Source organism: Lacerta agilis, chromosome 8, assembly GCF_009819535.1.
Source record: "Lacerta agilis isolate rLacAgi1 chromosome 8, rLacAgi1.pri, whole genome shotgun sequence".
Lineage (NCBI taxonomy): Eukaryota > Metazoa > Chordata > Lepidosauria > Squamata > Lacertidae > Lacerta > Lacerta agilis.
Genome location: NC_046319.1, coordinates 77,275,824 through 77,294,390, shown reverse-complemented (window position 1 = coordinate 77,294,390; position 18,567 = coordinate 77,275,824). Strand labels below are relative to the sequence as shown.

The window sequence follows — 18,567 nt, the reverse complement described above, 5'->3', positions numbered from 1 at the left end:
CAATTTTAATACGGGAATTATTTCTGATCATCTCTCTTAAACATACCTGTATTAAGGTGCCTCATACAGAGCAATATATTTGTGGTTTGGCAATTGCTCTCTTTAGAAGTTCTAACTTGGGCATCATCTGCCTGCGCTTGTTGGCAGAGGAGCTGAGCCTTTGCAGGGTCTTGGGTGCAAGTTATGCGTCAGTTCGGGTCCCGCAAAGAACTTGCAGCCAGTCCTGTTTTGCTCTCGCAGGCCAGCCTTCAAGGTGATTATTTGCAACTGGCTCGAGAGGATATGAGAAGGTTAAAATAAATAAAAAGCGGGAGGGGTGGGTTGGTTGGAAGCCCTGTGTCCAGTTCTGGGCACCTCAGTTAAAGAAGGATATTGACAAGCTGGAAGCTGCACAGAGGAGGGCAACCAAGATGATCAAGGGTCTGGAAAGCAAACCTTATGAGGGAGTTGGGCATGTTTAGCCTGGAGAAGAGGAGACTGATAGCCATCTTCCAATATCTGAAGGGCTTTCCACTAGGAAGTGGAGGAAGCTGCTCCAGAGGGGAGAATCGGACCAACAGATTCAAGAAAGGAGATTCCGAATAAAAATCAGGTAGAACTTTCAGACAGTAAGAGTTGCTTGGCAGTGGAAAGGATTCCCTTGGGAGGTTGTGGACTCTCCTTCGTTCGAAACTTTTAAGAAGAGTTTGGATTTGATACCTGCCTGTGGACTTTCTCAACAAAGTGCATGTTCTAGTTATCTTTCGCTCGGATTACTGCAATGCGCTCTATGTGGGGCTACCTTTGAAGGTGACCCGGAAAATCCAGAATGTGGCAGCTAGACTGGTGACTGGGAGCGGCCATCGAGACCACATAACACCGGTCCTGATAGATCTGCATTGGCTCCCAGTACGTTTCCGAGCACAATTCATAGTGTTGGTGCTGACCTTTAAAGCCCTAAATGGCCTCGGTCCTGTATACCTGAAGGAGCGTCTCCACCCCCATCGTTCTGCCTGGACACTGAGGTCCAGATCCGAGGGCCTTCTGGCGGTTCCCTCACCGCGAGAAGCCAAGTTATAGGGAACTATCAGAGGGCCTTCTTGGTAGTGGCACCTGCCCTGTGGAATGCCCTCCCACCAGATGTCAAAGAGAAAAACAACTACCAGACTTTTAGAAGACATCTGAAGGCAGCCCTGTTTAGGGAGGCTTTTAATGTTTAATAGATTATTGCATTTAAAGTTCTGTTGAAAGCCACCCAGAGTGGCTGAGAGCTGAGAGCCAGTGTGGTGTAGTGGTTAAGAGCGGTCGGTAAAGGTAAAGGGACCCCTGACCATTAGGTCCAGTCATGTCTGACTCTGGGGTTGCGGCGCTCATCTCACTTTACTGGCTGAGGAAGCCGGTGTACAGCTTCCGGGTCATGTGGCCAGCATGACAAAGCCTCTTCTGGCGAACCAGAGCAGCGCACGGAAACGCCGTTTACCTTCCCGCCAGAGCGGTACCTATTTATCTACTTTGACGTGCTATTGAACTACTAGGACTAGGTGGACAGGAGCAGGGACCGAGCAATGGGAGCTCACCCCGTCGCGGGGATGCGAACCGCCGACCTTCTGATCAGCAAGCCCTAGGCTCTGTGGTTTAACCCACAGCGCCACCCACTTCCCTTAAGAGCGGTAGACTCGTAATCAAATCCAAACCCTTCTTCTTCTTCTGTCGAAACAGAAAGGGGGGGGGAAGGCCGTCAGCAAAGTGGCACAGCTCCCCCCTCCCTCGACGGCTCGGGATAGGCATGGGAGTTGCCAGCGCGCCAAATGTCATCCCCCTTAGCGATGACACCTGGGGTGGTCTGCCCCCCCCGGTCCCCTTCCTATGCCTCTGATTGCAGGGGGTTGGGCTAGATGGCCCTTGGGGGTCCCTTCCACCTCTATCAATATATGTGCTTCCTCACAATCCCATCTGCTTTCAGACGCTGCGGCTCTGATGGAGAACAGGACAGGCTTTCTTCTTCAAGAGAACATGTAGCACAAGAGAAGCCAGAAAGGCCAAGGCTTAATATTAGTAACATTTTTCCTATTCCCTCCTGCACCCAACACAAAAAAGCAACAATGTTGTTGTGTTTTTTTGGGGGGGGTTTTTTCCTTAAAGCCTCATGGAAAAAAACCACCAGAGCCAGCAGTGTCTCTTGAGGACAACCTGTCAGCTGAATTGCCAGCTCTATGCAAAAATCTGACTTCTTTTCAAGCCTGAAAGCTGCAGCAAGATGGCAAGGCTGGCTGCATTTGTTAGAGTTTCGGTATATGCTGGTGAACAAGCACCAACTGTTTATCCTCTCTGCCTTTCAGGAGCCGAGAGAGAGCCGGACCCCAGGAACTGCCACCACAAAAGTCCCGGTCTTACCCCAATTCCAACACGCTTCTGATCTCTTTCGGCAACCCGTTTTTGACTTTTCGGTCCGGCACCAGAAGTTGGCAGAGCACAGCAATGGCTGGGACACCTGGCCCTGTTTGGGGGTGTGCCAAGAAAGGGGGTGTGCCCCCTCTCGGCTGTTGCTCAGCGTCACCTGAGGAGCGAAAACGCTACAGTCCGGGGTGTCTGAGAAACCCCACTTTGTGAATCCACCTTGGTCGCTTCCGTCACTGACGGCCTTCACTTCTTCCCTCTCAATGCCCCAAATGCTGGAAAAGGGCCTTTCTTGCACCGGGATATCTCAAGAGTTCCCCAGAAAAGGAGCGAGCTCTCCCTCTGCCACAGTCTTACCTGCCTGGAAGCCTGTTAGGGTGCATCGCCCAGGCAGGTGCTTATTGCAAGAGGGGAACTTCTCAAGCATGCAAAGTTTTCTGTTTTGTTTTGTTTTGCAGATCTGATGTAAAAATGCCGGTTTCTACACCCCAGCTCTATTTCATCTGGGCTTGCCCCTTTCAGGGGGAAACCCAACAAGTGAAAAATAAAAGGGGGATTTTTGCTATACAGTGGTACCTCGGTTTAAGAACAGCCCTGTTTACGAACTACTCGGTTTACGAACTCCGCAAAACCGGAAAGTTTGCGAACTTTACCTCGGTCTAAGAACGGAAGCCGAACGGTGGAAGGGCACCGGCGGCGGGAGGCCTCATTAGGGAAAGCGCGCCTCGGTTTAAGGATGGTTTCGGTTTAAGAACGGACTTCTGGAATGGATTACGTTTGTAAACCGAGGTACCCCTGTAATGGCGAAAATAACGTCTTATTCCAGAGCGAAAGCACAAAGTTATTATAGGAACACTTTCTGGGAGCGCTAGGGTCCCTATACAATGTTGTCCAGAGAATTACTACCCCTTGCAATCTCAAAATAGTTTTGAAGTTTTTTAGTTGTATCTTCTTCTTTAAAAAATATTAAAAAAAAACTGACTTAGGGATCATCCACAATTCCATTTATCCTAGGTGCGGGTCATAGAGGTTTATTCTTTCATCCTGCCACTTTCCATGGGGAAACCCACCGATGATGGAAGAAATGTCAATCAGGGATGGATGTTTGTTCTGATTCAGCGGTAAAGAGCAGGTTTTCCTGGGGGGAGAGGTGGGATGGAAGGGAAAACCTCTCAGACCCATGCCTAGCAAACATGGGGCAAACAGAACAAACCCCTGGACCCAACAGAAGTGAGCCCTGAGATATGGATGAGCCCTGAGATAACGTTAGGAAGTAGACAGAATGAGCAAAATAGCATTCTGAACGTAAAGGGCTTTTTAGATTACTGTTTCCATTCATTCTTTACAATGAATGATGTCCACTTTCAACCTATTATTAAACGGCTTGATTCGTTTTACTGTAAGGTCCTGTTTGATGCTGTCCCCTTGGTTTGTGGATTTCTCCCTCTCTGCCTACTGAAGGCCAACCAGGCTGCCTGGACCTGCAATAAACAGCGATGGTGTCCCAAAGTAGGAATGATGAGGTGGACACACCGGAGACGTGGGATGAAGCCATCACGACCCAAGCGTTCGCCTCATCAGTCCGCAGAGAATCATATTAGGATTTTTCTCGGGTTCTCCTTCCCCTGAGAAAAGATATTTCCAGCAGGAAGAAATCCATGGCAGAAATCAAGACTCAAGATTTGAGTCTGAAGAATAAAGACCACTGCTAATGAAACTTTGGATTTGAGTCTGAAGAATAAAGAACATTGAGGGAAGAAGGAAGGAAGGAAGGAAGGAAGGAAGGAAGGAAGGAAGGCAAGGAGGAGGTTCTTGCAAGGTGATGTACTGAAAACAGCAGGTCCCTCCTGCTCTTGCAGATGTGCTGCATTCCATATCTCTTTTCCCTCTCCAGGCCAGCTTCTAAAATTTGTTAGGATGTTTTACATTGCTGTCACGCTGAAACGTCGACCGCCACCCCAGTCACTCTTTCCTTTTCTTGCTGAGCTAGGAGAAGCACTGTCTAATTCCAGGCACGGCCAACTGCCTCGCGGCACAAGGCCAAGGGGCCAACTGGCATCTCCTCCTGCCAAGCCAAGCTTGCCCAGTGACGTTGGGGTGGGTGGGACAGTCCTCTTTGAGAACAAACGGCCAAGGATTCGTACAGTTGGAAGGGACCCCGAGGGTCATCTAGTCTAACCCCCTGCAATGTAGGAATCGCAGATAAAGCATCCATGACAGATGGCCATCCAACCTCTGCTCAGAAACCTCCAAGGAAGGGGAGTCCACAACCTCCCGAGGGAGTCCGTTTCCCTGTCGAACAGAATCTCCTTTCTTGTAGTTTGAAGCCCTTGGTTCGAGTCCTACCCTCCGGAGCAGGAGAAAACAAAACTTGCTCCATTTCCCATGTGAGAGACCTTGAGATATTTGAAGGTGGCTGTCATATTTCCTCCCGGTCTCCTCTTTTCCAGGCTAAAAGGAACCAAGTTCCTCAACTGTTTTTCATAAGGTTTGGTTTCCAGACCCTTGATCACCTTGGTTGTCCTCCTCTGCACACCTCCCAGCTTGTCAATATCCTTTTTAGATTGTGGCACCCAGAACTGGACACAGGACTCCATGTGTGGTCCGACCAAGACAGAATACAGTCATACTATTACTTCCCTTGAACTGGAAACTATCCTTCTGTTGATGTTGAAATTAATGACCCGGGCAACCAGGTCTTTGTATGCAGTTTAAAAGGCCAATCAACTTTATTGTACTGATCAACCAATGAAAGTTTGCAGTCCTCTATTACCTGTGATTCCTGCACTGCTGTGTGTTAGCCAAATGACCCTTGTGGTCTATTCCAACGCTACAATTCTATGAGTCTATTACTCATCTAGCCCAGGAATCTGACCAGCAGCAGCTTTCCACGCAGTCCCATGTACAGGTCTTTCCTGTCACCTGTTATCTGAGATCCTTTATGGCTATAGATGGCAGGATCGCACCCTGGAACTGAGAACCTGGAGGGCGCCAGGTTGGCAATGGCTCATGGGGGGATGGGAGAAATCAGACCATTGGTCCATTTGGCTCAGCATTGCCTGCACTGACTGGCAGCCGCTCTCCAAGGTTCCAGGCAGGGATTCTGATCTCAGGCCCACCTTGCAGATGCTCCCAGGGACTGAGCCTGGGATGCTTTATTTATTTGCATCTTCTTCCATAAAATGTATACACTGCTTGGCTGTAAAACAAACAAAAAAACCAAAAAGACCTCAAGGCAGGTTTAGAAAAACGATAAAATTATCACTAGGAAGAACTGGCAGCAATAACGTGAGATGTTCCAAAAGCCAAAATAACCACGGACTAAAAACAGATGAAAGCTCACATCGAATTTTTCTAAACATCTGGGAAGCTCAAACCAGTGTGTTTAGCAGTTGCCCAAAAAGAGAACAAGGGACACAGAGCCTAGGGCTTGCTGATCAGAAGGTCGGCGGTTCGAATCCCCGCGACGGGGTGAGCCCCCTTTGCTCGGTCCCAGCTCCTGCCAACCTAGCAGTTCAAAAGCACGAAGTGCAAGTAGATAAATAGGTACTGTTCCGGCGGGAAGGTAAACGGTGTTTCCGTGTGCTGCTCTGGTTCGCCAGAAGCAGCTTAGTCAATGCTGGCCACATGAATCGGAAGCTGTCTGCGGACAAACGCCGACTCCCTCGGCCAATAAAGCGAGATGAGCGCCGCAACCCCAGAGTCGTCCACAACTGGACCTAACGGTCAGGGGTCCCTTTACCTTTACCCTTTAAAAAGAGAATAGGGAAAGTGCTCGACCGGATATCAAAAGGCAGGGAGTTCCAACTGGAAACTGCAAGAATTGTTTCACACAAACAGCTGAGCAGCCCCCAAAGTATTGGATGGGTGGATGCAGTGTCTGTGAATCTGTTAGCTGCGACCTACTAAGGCCTCGCTCAGACTCCTGCAGTACAAAGCTGCACACACAACACATCCGATTGCTTGATATTTTTGGGTACTTAAAAAAAAGAACCCCTCTTCCCCCCCCAAAAAAGCCCCAACCCTCCATCTAGGAGGGCGGAAAGAAAGAAAGAAAGAAAGAAAGAAAGAGATGGAGAGAGAGAGAGAGAGAGAGAAAGAAAGAAAGAGATGGAGAGAGAGAGAGAGAGAGAGAAGGAAAGAGAGAAAGAAAGAAAGAAAGAAAGAAAGAAAGAAAGAAAGAAAGAAAGAAGTCTTCCTTCCAAGCTGCCTAGGGCATTTGTCAGCTTCTGTCTGAAACCAGCTGCTTTGCTCCCCTTTCGGTGGCTTCCTATTTCGGGCAGGAGATGATGGTTTGGGAATCTGGGCTTGCAGCAATTCTCAGATTCCAACCAGGGCCCTCGGAGACTCTCTTGCATTCTAGCATGGGAGGCCAGAGGGTTTTTGTGTGTGTGTGTTTGTGGAATTCCTGCGCATGGAAACTTTTTCAGTACTCAAGCCTGCCGAAGCCCAAAGGTGGGGCTCGCACTCAGAAACCATTTCTGTGCCAGGCCTCAGCCACGGGGCTTTTGCAGAAACACCGCCAGAGAGGATGCTCCGGAGCACGTGCAGAGTGCCTTTTGCCCCCTGGCAGCAAAGGTTGCTGGACTCTACAGTTCTACAATATATACCCAAAGGTCCCTCTGAGAGAGAGAGAGAGCATGCGACTCTTAATCTCAGAGCCAAAGGTTCGCGTCCGACGTTGGGCAAAAGATTCCTGCATTGAAATCTGTAGGGCCTACTAAACATACATAGGATTATGCAATGTTTTTTTTCCTGGGAGGATGCAGGGGTACGCATACCCCTAAACATCTTGTGAATCTTTGTACTTTTGTCCATTCACTGTATATATTTTCCCCAATTCGAACTATAAAATGGTGATTTCCTTGAGTCAAAATGAGAGTACCCCTAAACATTTTTTTTAAAGGAAAAAAAGCACCGGGATCATCCTACTAACCTTTTTGCTTTTTAAAAAGAAACTATGCACCCTTCCACCCTCCTCAAACCGATATTTTAATCCTGCTTCAGAAAATCCGAATGATTTCCCCTGAAAACCAAGGGAGCAAAAATATAATCATATACATAATCGGCAGCTTGCTGGCCTTCAGTATCCTATAGGGTTGGTCATTTGCTGAGGCAGGGCCATAGCTCAGTGGTTAGAGCATCTTTTGCATGCAGATCCCAGGTTCAATCCCCCCGCCCATGGCATTTCCTGGACAGCTGCTGCCGGTCAGTGTGGTCAAGGCTGAATTTGGTATTCCCCAAATATGACTCGGTTATAGGGAAGCTCCCTGTGTTCAAGAGGGCTGTTAACCCTGCCTAAGAGACTGCCCTGCCTAATCCATCCAACCTTTGCTTAAAAACCTCTAAGGAAGGAGAGTCCACCGCCTCTTGACAGAGGCCGTTCCACTGTCAAACAGCTCTTACTGACAGGAAGTTCTTCCTGATGTTCAGCCAGAATCTCCTTTCTTGTTTTGAGTCCTACCCTCCAGACTCGGAGAAAACAAACTTGTTCCCTCTTCCATATGACAGCCCTTGAAATATCTGAAAATGGCTCTCATATCTCCTCTCAGTCTCCTCTTTTCCAGGCTTAAGCATGCCCAACTCCCTCAACCATTCCTCATAAGGCTTGGTTTCCAGACCCTTGATCATCTTGGTTGACCTCCTCTACACACCTTCCAGCTTGTCAACATCCTTCGTAAATGGTAGTGCCCAGAATTGGCCACAGTATTCCAGGTGTGGCCTGGCCATGGCAGAATAGTGTGGGACTGTCTATTACTTCCCTTGTGGGACGCGGGTGGTGCTGTGGTCTAAACCACAGAGCCTAGGGCTTGCCAATCGGAAGGCCGGCGGTTCAAATCCCCGCGACGGAATGAGCTCCCATTGCACGGTCCCTGCTCCTGCCCACCTAGCAGTTCGAAAGCACGTCAAAGTGCAAGCAGATAAATAGGTACCGCTCCAGTGGGAAGGTAAACGGCGTTTCCGTGCGCTGCTCTGGTTCGCCAGAAGCGGCTTAGTCGTGCTGGCCACATGACCCGGAAAACCTGTCTGCGGACAAACGCCGGCTCCCTTGGCCAGTAAAGCCAGATGAGTGCCGCAACCCCAGAGTTGTTCGCGACTAGACTTAACTGTCAGGGGTCCTTTTTACATTTTTTACTTCCCTTGATCTCTAGACACTAGACTTCTGTTGATGCCGCAGCCTACAATAGCATTAGCTTTTTTTGCTGCTGTATCACACCTTGGACTCATATTAAGCTTGTGGTCCACCAAGACCCCTAGATGCTTTTCACATAAACTGCTAGTTACAGGTAGGTAGCCGTGTTGGTCTGCCATAGTTGAAACAAAATAATTTTTTTTAAAAAATCCTTCCAGTAGCACCTTAGAGGCCAACTAAGTTTGTTACTGGTATGAGCTTTCATGTGCATGCACACTTCTTCAGCTACACTGAAACATTCTTGTATAGAATGTCCTGGGAGATTGAAGATCTATACTTTGAGATCTTGTATAGAATGTCCTGGGAGACTGAAGATCTATACAAGATCTCAAAGTCGCTGTCTTATTACAAAAGAATTTCAGAAATAGACTGGAAAGAGAAGTTGCTGAATTGCAACTTATTACCAAACTTAAAACCATGGAGAGACCTGGTCTGAATAGAGACATTGGATTCTTATCTCATTATAGAATAATAGAATAATTTATTTATACATGACAAAGCTATTTTTAGCCATCTCACCCCTTGCTTTTTCCTGTAAGACCAATTGCAGTCGTTAACAGTCGTCAACAGGTTTTCCACACCTATAAGCCAATCCCCCATTCCCACCACCCTTCTGAGTCATACCCCTCCCCACCCTCTCACTATATATAAGGGTCTGGTGACTTCTGTTTCAGTGTATCTGAAGAAGTGTGCATGCACACGAAAGCTCATACCAAGAACAAACTTAGTTGGTCTCTAAGGGGCTACTGGAAGGATTTTTTATTTTATTTTATTTTTTTTGTTTCGACATGAACTGCTAGTAAGCCAAGTGTCCCATGTCTTATACTTGTGCCTCTGGTTTTTCCTGTCTAAGTACAGAACCTTACATCTGTCTCTACTGAAATTCATTTTATTAGCTCGGGCCCAGTTCACCAATCTGTTAAGGTCATTTTGAATCCCGATTCTGTCTTCTGCAGCATGAGCTACCCATCCCAGTTTGGTGCCATTCTCACAATGGCACATTCTTGGTAGACCACAAACTTGACATGAGTCAACAGTGTGATGCAGCAGCTAAAAAAGCCAATGCAATTCTGGGCTGCATCAATAGGAGTATAGCGTCTAGATCAAGGGAGGTAATAGTACCACTATATTCTGCTCTGGTCTGACCTCACCTGGAATACTGTGTCCAGTTCTGGGCACCACAGTTCAAGAAGGATACTGACAAGCTGGAACGTGTCCAGAAGAGGACAACCAAAATGGTCAAAGGCCTGGAAACGATGCCTTATGAGGAACGGCTTAGGGAGCTGGGTACGTTTAGCCTGGAGAAGAGAAGGTTAAGGGGTGATATGATAGCCATGTTCAAATATATAAAAGGATGTCATATAGAGGAGGGAGAAAGGTTGTTTTCTGCTGCTCCAGAGAAGCGGACACGGGGCAATGGATTCAAACTACAAGAAAGAAGATTCCACCTAAACATTAGGAAGAACTTCCTGACAGTGAGAGCTGTTGGACAGTGGAATTTGCTACCAAGGAGTGTGGTGGAGTCTCCTTCTTTGGGGGTCTTTAAGCAGAGGCTTGACAGCCCTCTGTCAGGAATGCTTTGATGGTGTTTCCTGCTTGGCAGTGGGTTGGACTGGATGGCCCTTGGGGTCTCTTCCAACTCTAGGATTCTATGATTCTATGATAGGAAATTAATGGCACAGAAATGAACAGAGATTGCAAGCATGTGTTAGGCCTGGAACTGAGCCTCCCCCCCCCCCCAAATAGCATGGTGTTGGGAGTGGGGAGCAGGGAGAGGGGGGGGAAGAGAAGGAGGAGGACGCGAGGAAGACGAAGCGAAGGAGCCAAACGGGCACACAGAGAGTGCATATCTATAGCAGGCAGCCTTTTATGGCGTTTTTGCAAAGTCTCCACGGCCCAAGCAACATCTCACACAAGCCCCGGCCGTCGCAGGAACACGCACGGCCGGATCTCCCTGGTAAAGGGGGTAGGGCTATGCCATCTTGTCCACAAAAGGCAGTCTGTGCACCGCCGAGGGGGTGGGATTTTGCGTGCGTGCTTTGCTGTGGCGGCGGTGTTGAAAAGGAAGCTACCAGAACAGTCTGCAGCGCACACAACCCTCCCTTGCCCGCTCTCTCCCCTTTCTGCTGCAGCTAACACAAAGCTTGCGAGGGAACCGAACAAGGACAACAAATAACAGCCTACTACGGCCACCGCGCTGCCCCGGAGTCCTCTTTGCAAAGCGCGGTTTTCCAGGAAGTTCCCTTTGCAGTTCCAAAGCCCCTTGTTTTAAAATAACAAAACACAAAACACAAACAAACATGTAGCCGGGGACTCCTGATCGCTGGCGCGTGCTATTGAAAAGGCTTTTTTATACGTCCGTCAAATGTCAGCAAGGACTTTGAGGGCTCCGTTCCACAGTACCAGGGCTCAGCTCTGGAATCGTCCAAACAGGAGCAAGCCCACTCCTAGGCATGTGCAAAGTGCCTCTCTCGCTAGTCAGTAATTAAGAGCCTCCTTCGCACATGAGTCATACCTGCCTGGGTTCAGCAGAGGGGGGTGGGCGGGCTCTGGATCAAAACACTTAAATCCCAGGCATGCTTGAACTGCAACAACTTTTAGATTGAGCCCTGGAGATTCCATGGATTCATTTATTTGCCATTATATCCCACATTTTTTTTGTTCTCCAAGGAGCTCAAAGCGTGACGCACACGAATCTCCCCCTCCTCAAGTAATCCCCACTGCAACCTTGCGAGGTAGTCTGGTCTGAGAAAAGACTCGCCCCAAGTCATCCCTCTGAGCTTCATGGCCAAGTGGGGACTTGAACCCGGGGCCTCCCAGGTCCTAGTCTGACACCCTAACCCAGTGTTTTTCAACCTTTTTTGGGCAAAGGCACACTTGTTTCATGAAAAAAATCACGAGGCACACCACCATTAGAAAATGTTAAAAATTTTAACTCTGTGCCTATATTGACTATATATAAAGTAATTCTCTTGAATAGGAATCAAATAAACAAATTTTTCCCACGGCACACCAGGCAACATCTCGCGGCACACTAGTGTGCCACGGAACAGTGGTTGAAAAACACTGCCCTAACCGCTACACCGCACTGACTAACCGCTTTCAAATTTATTCGCACATGGCAGAAATTACCGCAGGAAGGGGTAGGGGCAGCTCATGGTTTCTTCTTGGCCAGGGGTCAGCAACCTTTTTCAGCCGTGGTCCGGTCCACTGTCCCACAGTCGGACCATGTGGTGGGCCGGACTATATTTTTTTTGGGGGGGGGGGGAAACTGAACGAATTCCTATGCCCCACAAATAACCCAGAGATGCATTTTAAATAAAAGCACACATTCTACTCATGTAAAAACATCAGGAAGGCCCCCAAAATAACCCGGAGATGCATTTTAAATAAAAGCACACATTTTACTCATATAAAAACACACTGATTCCCAGACTGTCCGTGGGCCTTAGGTTGCCTACCCCTGTTCTTGGCGCACAACTGCGTCCCCCGCAACTTCCAGCTGCAACAGTTCGCCGGGTGCCGATACCCACCAGGAACTAACCCGATTTCCAGAACTAAACCCTAAAAAGGCATGGCACCCTGAATACGACTGGTATTAAAACCCGCTTCTATTTAAATAAGAAGAAGAAGAAGACAGCTTCCTATCCCCAGCTTCTGTACACTTCAAAGGAAAGAAAGGCGAAAACCCCATTACGTTATTCACAGCTGTTCAAGGCCTGCAGGCCGGGCACTCAAACAACAAACAGATCTGAGCAAAGGGAGCTGGAATATCTTACCAGCAACCTGATTTCCTCAGGAGTCACCGCACAGGGACCCGAGAGTAAAAGCAGGCCACTTTGCAATGAAGTCAGCTGAACTGTAGGCAGGATACGGTATGGGCATTGTGTGTTTGATTGCAACAAGCTCAGTGCCTTGCATCCCCTGCCCTCTCGAATATGCCCTGTTTCTATATTTATTTATTTCTGCGGGCAGCTTCTCTGCCGCTCCTGCTGAAACGCAGCTCTATGCAAAAAAAGGTTCCCCTGTGTTGCAAGTCTCAAGCAGAATATGAAAAAAGGCAACACGTAGACCAATGCTAGGGCAAAATGTTTCTTGCAATGTCAAATAATATACAGCAAACTTTTTATAATGTCAAATAATAAGCAACGAAGACAGCATTCCGGGTAAGTACACTGTTTCGGTATGTCTTCTTCAGTTCATAACTATGAAGAATAGCAAAACAAAATATATAAACAATTATATCATACAAGGGATAATGCTCAGCATCAACAAGAGTCCAGAAAAAATACAGTCAGAGAAAAATTACATTATGAAGAGAAATAAAAAATCATATCTTGATAAACAAAATTTCTTGCGTGGAGTAGTGGTCTGACTGTATTTATTCTGGACTCTTGTTGATGCTGAGCATTATCCCCTATATGATATAATTGTTTATATGTATATATTTTGTTTTGCTATTCTTTATAGTTATGAACTGAAGAAGACATACCGAAACAGTGTACTTACCTGGAACGCAACTCTAAGCAGCTGGCAATGGGGTTAAAGCACCTTAAATGAAACACCAAATGCGGGTGTGTGGGGGGGGGGACAAGCAGGGAATTTGCCAGTCCTCTAAAATGCAACTAGCGTCAACAACCAAGCGCCAATAAAACATGAGATGCAAGCATCCGCTGCGTGAAAAACCTGGGAAATTCAAAGTGAAGAACTGCACTGCGGGGGGGGGGTTGGACTAGAGGACCTTGGGAGGTCCCTTCCAACTCCAAATCTGTAGTTCGAAGAGATCCTGCCTCCCGGGCTAATTTCTGGCCACAGTGGGGCTGATGAGAATCAAGGAACACGAGGAGCAGGTCCTTTAGCCTGCTCTGGCCTAACCAGTCAAGGGAGAAAACAACTTTTGGTGCGCGTGAGCATGGGATGGGAAGCCACAAAAATCAAAGGCAGAAATCCAGCCTTCCACACCTCATTCTGGTCCATCTCCTTGCGAACTGAAGGCAAAGAGCCTACCACTTTGCACAAATGCCTATCCCCAGCCTCTCAGTCACACCAGACCCTTCTCTTTCTCTCTCTCTCTTTATTTTTTTAAAAAAGACCCTGCTTGGTGTAAAGGAGATCCCATCACAGAATCTTTAGAGCTGGAAGGGACCCAAACGGTCAATCTAGTCCAACCCCCTGCAACGCACCATGGCGGTGTTAAGTTTAGTGGAACTTCTGGGTGCAATTCGTTGATCTATCTTTTATCAATGGGGGGGAGGCTCCCCACTCCTCAACCCCATCAGCACCACCAACGAGAGGAAGAAATCGACCACAAGCAACCAGCCAGGAAAAGCTTGTCAACTGCAAAAGATTTTTTTTTCCTTTTGGGGTCTTCAACATGCTATTTCATTTATTACTGGATTTCATTTATATTACTCATTCAATTGATATTCCTCCCGAAAGAGCCCAGGGCAGCATTCTTAAATTTATATCCTGCCTTTCGTCCAAGGAATTTAAACTGGCTTACATAGCTCTCATTTTATCCTCAAAACAACCCTGCGAGGTAGGCTAGGCTGAGAGGACTCAGCTACAATAGTAAAAAAAAACAAAAAACAGTGTTTTAAATGCATTATAAACACACAACACCAGGTGGTGCTGTAGAGCACAAAATTTTTCTATGAGATTTTATATACGGGTTTTTTTTCTTTTGTTGTAACAATTTAATTTATGACTTATTTATAGCGGGTTCCCCCCACTCCCCCGTGTGTAGATCCACCCAGAGAGAGACACTAGCCAATAATTCCCAACAAACTTCTTGGGCCAAGTTGAGATGTGAACCCTTGACTCCCAAATCCTAGTCCAACTCTTTTTAACTTACGCCAGCAGGGGTAGGGGCTAGCCTGTTTTCATAGAATCACAGGGTTGGAAGGGACCCTGAGGATCATCTAGTCCAACCCCCTGCAGCAATGCAGGAATTTGCAGCTGTCCCATACAGGGGTCGAATCTGCAACCTTGGCGTTATCGGCACCACACTCTAACCAGCTGAGCTATCCTGTTGGACCTGATTCACAAGGTTTAGAGGTCCTGGATGGCAGGCCGACCACCAGCCTAGGGTGGGAAGTGTGGGGCTACCGGTATTAGTATCAATAACAGGTCTATACAGAGGCCACGCCTTGCAGGAGGTTCTTAAAAGTATGAGCTCTGGCTCTACTCACTGGCAAACCCAGCGGAGCAAAGATGAGATCATCACAAAGGAGGAGGAAAGCTGAGCATGTAGGGGGACAAGAGGGAAACCAAGGCACAGGGGAAATATCTATTAGGGGGAGGCCGGGAAAGGAAGCAGCACAGAGTGTGCAAGAGCTAACCAGGTTTCTAAATTGGGCAAGGCGGCAAGAGAACAAACGAAGTTTAGATGGAAATGGGTGGGTGTGTCACTGCCAAGAATATAGGAGACACTGGTTTTGCAGCCCAATCTGCAAATCGCGTGATTCCAGGGGTTTGGTTTACCCCACCCTCTGCAAAACCGGAACAGTAACGTGGAATGACTTTATGGGGTTTAACAAACCCATTGAGGAGGAGGAGCGGAGGTCTATAGATGGCTATTGACCGTGATAGCTAAGTGGAACATCTAGGAACAGAGGCAGTCTATCACTCTAGCTGGAGACAAGCGACAGGGGGAAAGCCAACCTTATAAGACCATTGCTAAAGACCGGCAAGGCAACTGTAAAATTGTAAAATTGTCACTGGGAGAGAGAAAGGGGCCTCAGATTCCAGTACTGAAGGGAAGCTTGTGGGATCTGGGCACAGGTAAATAAAGCTGAGAAAGTATGTCCAAAAAAAAAAAGTCACAAGCCCATTTTTACTAGCTCTAAGGAGGTTGGCTGTGGCACATCGACAGAAAAAAGGAAACTATCTCCCTCTTTTTTTTCTTCTTTTACTTTGAAAAGGCTTCCCTGTCTGGCTACCGGGCCAGTGGCTATTTGCAAGCCTGGATAGGAAGGATTCCAGCAAGGATCTGGCAGACTCACCCCACTGTAAAAACTCCATAATGTATTTCTCCTGGGCCAGGGGCGATGTGCTCAGCTCGTGGTGCACACATAGCAGAAGGTCCACCAAGGTCTCCAGACCTACAGCGCTCCGGTCCAGGACCAGCTCCTCCAGTTTCTTCAGTCGCACCTCGGCAGCCATGGCGGGGGCGGGGGGCACCCCAGCGGCTGCCGTGCCTCCAGCCACATCCAGGGACGGCTGGCAGGAGCCGCCCTGGCTTGGGTCCTCTATGCCAGGCGGGCACCCCCCTGCCCCATGGGGGGCACAGTCTTCTCCTTCCTGGGCGATCAACCCGGCTTCTAGAAGTCCACAGGATGGTCCAGAATGGCGGGCAGGATGGAGAGAGCAGTTTTCTGGCAGCTGCTGGAGATGCGCGCGTGACTCTTTCTCTCTCTGTCTCACATTCAGCCTCCTCCCCGCACAAACTTTCCCAGAGTTTCTCCTCTCTCACGCTGGCCGAACTGCCAGTCCTTCTCGCCGGACGCACATGGGACTTGCGCGCTCTCCTCTCTCGCACACGCCACTGTCTCCGTCCTTTATGCTGCCTCGCGCGCACTGTTGTTCCTCCTTTTCTCTGGTCCGAAAGCACACCCCCCCCAACGCTCCTCCCCTGCCCCCACTCTCTCTCTCACATGGACAAATACCCCTCGCCCCCTCCCTCTCACCAGTAGCTCTCCCACAAGCTCACCCAACCTTTCCCCCCTAGCGTCCGGGCCCTATAAACATGCAAGACCCCGGTCTCCCCTTCTGCGCACTGCAAAAACAAAACCTTGCGCAAATTTTGGCAGTGGCCCTCCTGAGCCAACTTACAAAGTCCTGTCTCCCCCCCCCGGCTCAGTGTACCACCAGTTAACCCCAGAAAAGCCCCCCTCTCTCCCCCCCTTTCTCCTGACCACACCCTGCCCTTCCTGCCCAGCCCGCGATGCTTCTGTGCCAGGGACTCGCAGCAGCCGCAGGCACAAACAACCCCATGCCCATTTAAAGGCCCCAGGAATGGAGTTCGAGGCCAAGAGGCTGGACTCCTCTTTAACCCCTTCTCAGCTCTCTCTCCCTCTCTCTCTCCCTTTCCCCAGCAACAGAGCTCCACTACAGTCCCCCTAGACCCCAGGCTCCATTATAACCTGAAATCTGATTACAGGTAGGTAGCCCTGTTGGTCTGCCATAGTCAAAACAAAATAAAACAAAGAATTCCTTGCAGTAGCACCTTAGAGACCAACTAAGTTTGTTCTTGGTATGAGCTTTTGTGTGCATGCACACTTCTTCAGATACACTGAAACGGAAGTCGCCAGACCCTTAAATATAGTGAGGGAGTGGGGAGGGGTATTACTCAGAGGGTGGTGGGAATGGGTGCCATCTCACCCCTTGCCTTTCCCTGTAAAAATGCAGTCATTATTAACAGGTTTTCCACACCTATCAGCTGATCACTCATTCCCACCACCCTTCTGAGTAATACCCCTCCCCACTATATTTAAGGGTCTGGTGACTTCCGTTTCAGTGTGTCTGAAGAAGTGTGCATGCACACGAAAGCTCATACCAAGAACAAACTTAGTTGGTCTCTAAGGTGCTACTGCAAGGAATTTATTTTATTTTATTTTTTTTGTTCTGAAATCTGATGGTGGGGCTCAGGGAGGATGGAGCCAGCTTCAGGCAAGCAGGATTAGACAGCTTGGCCCTTGATCAGAATCTCTCTTCTCCACCCGATTCCCCACCCTGGAACCTGAAAGGGCAAGGGAAGCTCTGCTTTTTGTGACAGCCACCCCCCCCTTTCTCTTCACTGCGAAGGAGGCCCCCTCCCCGCAAACTGGGAACAGGACTTTCTTCCAAACAGAGCAGGCTCAGAACTGGGCATTCCTGTTAAAACAACTTCTGGTGCCTGGCAAAGATCCCACCCACCCCCCTTATTCTTCCAGGAAGAAAGTCTGGTTCTTTAGTTTTAACCGATTTTTACCTTTTCTGTGCGGTCTTTTCCGCACACCGCTTGGAGAGATTATTTTGGTTTATAAGCAGTTTGCAGACCGTTTGAACGAATAAGAAATAAAACAAATAAAAACAAAGCTGAAATTCGGGTCTCTCCCCGTCGATGACCTGCTTCTGGAGCACTCGTTCTGATTTGTTCCACCTAAATTTGTGTGGAGATTATTCTTAAATTTAGATACTGCCCTTCTTCAAAAGACCACAGGCGGTTTACAGCATTGAAATGTAACGAACATGTCAAGATACAAAACATAATGTCTATATAATACAAAAACTAAAGCAGTTCTATAAATGCAAGTATGAGAAGAAGAAATACCTCAGATTCTCATAACATAAATTGTTACCTACTCATCTCAGGTCAGACGGGGTCATCTATTTAGTTCTGATTTGTTGGGAGGTTATACGATGTTGTGTTATCCGACACTTTCCTGGGCATTTTTCTACCCTTCTCACAAAAACCCTATTTTTGTTGTTGTTGCTGCAGGTGGGTGGGTGGGGTTGTTGATTTTGTTGGGGGGCCCCCCACCTGAAAACTGTGGCAGTCTGGAAGCCCCCATAGCTCCCAAATGTCGCAGGTTCTGACGACACCACAACTGTATAAACATCTAGGGCAAGAGTACCCAACACTCTCACCACTGAGCATGCTGGCTGGGAGTGATGGGAACTGGAGTCCTCCAGAAGACCCCACACCAGCTACCCATGGAGCCACTGAGAGGGTTTAGAGGTGCGCCTCAGCTCAGCCATATAGCACTTGCCATTGGCACCATGGTCTTAACTCTGCAGATAGGCAGAGCCACAAAAAGGGCCAACGAATTAACTAAATCGGGAAGTACTGTACTGTGGATGCCTTGCATGCTTGCGTCCGAGGGCTTCCATCTGTGTTGCTGGACTAGATGAGTCACTGGCCTGATCCAGCACCCAGGCTCTCCTGATGTTCTGTGTTCAGAAGATCCCAGGTTCAACCCCTGGCACCTCCCAGGTAAGGCTGCCTGGAGAGCCAA

The 18,567-nt window shown here is 48.3% G+C and overlaps 1 protein-coding gene across 7 annotated transcripts in view; it reads right to left on the bottom strand.

Moving 5' to 3' along the window:
• The window catches only part of DMPK (DM1 protein kinase), a 77,012-nt gene that overhangs the window by 29,101 nt on the left and 29,344 nt on the right, over positions 1 to 18,567 (bottom strand). For 5 of the 7 annotated variants that reach the window (XM_033158436.1, XM_033158437.1, XM_033158439.1 and 2 more), the window contains exon 1: positions 15,574 to 15,733. The exons of 1 other annotated variant lie outside the window; for it this stretch is intronic. In XM_033158436.1, the coding sequence (XP_033014327.1) occupies positions 15,574 to 15,733 (160 nt within the window). Of the gene's footprint in view, positions 1 to 15,573; positions 16,150 to 18,567 lie in introns of those variants that run through there. One more of the 7 variants, XM_033158435.1, reaches the window with a different exon arrangement.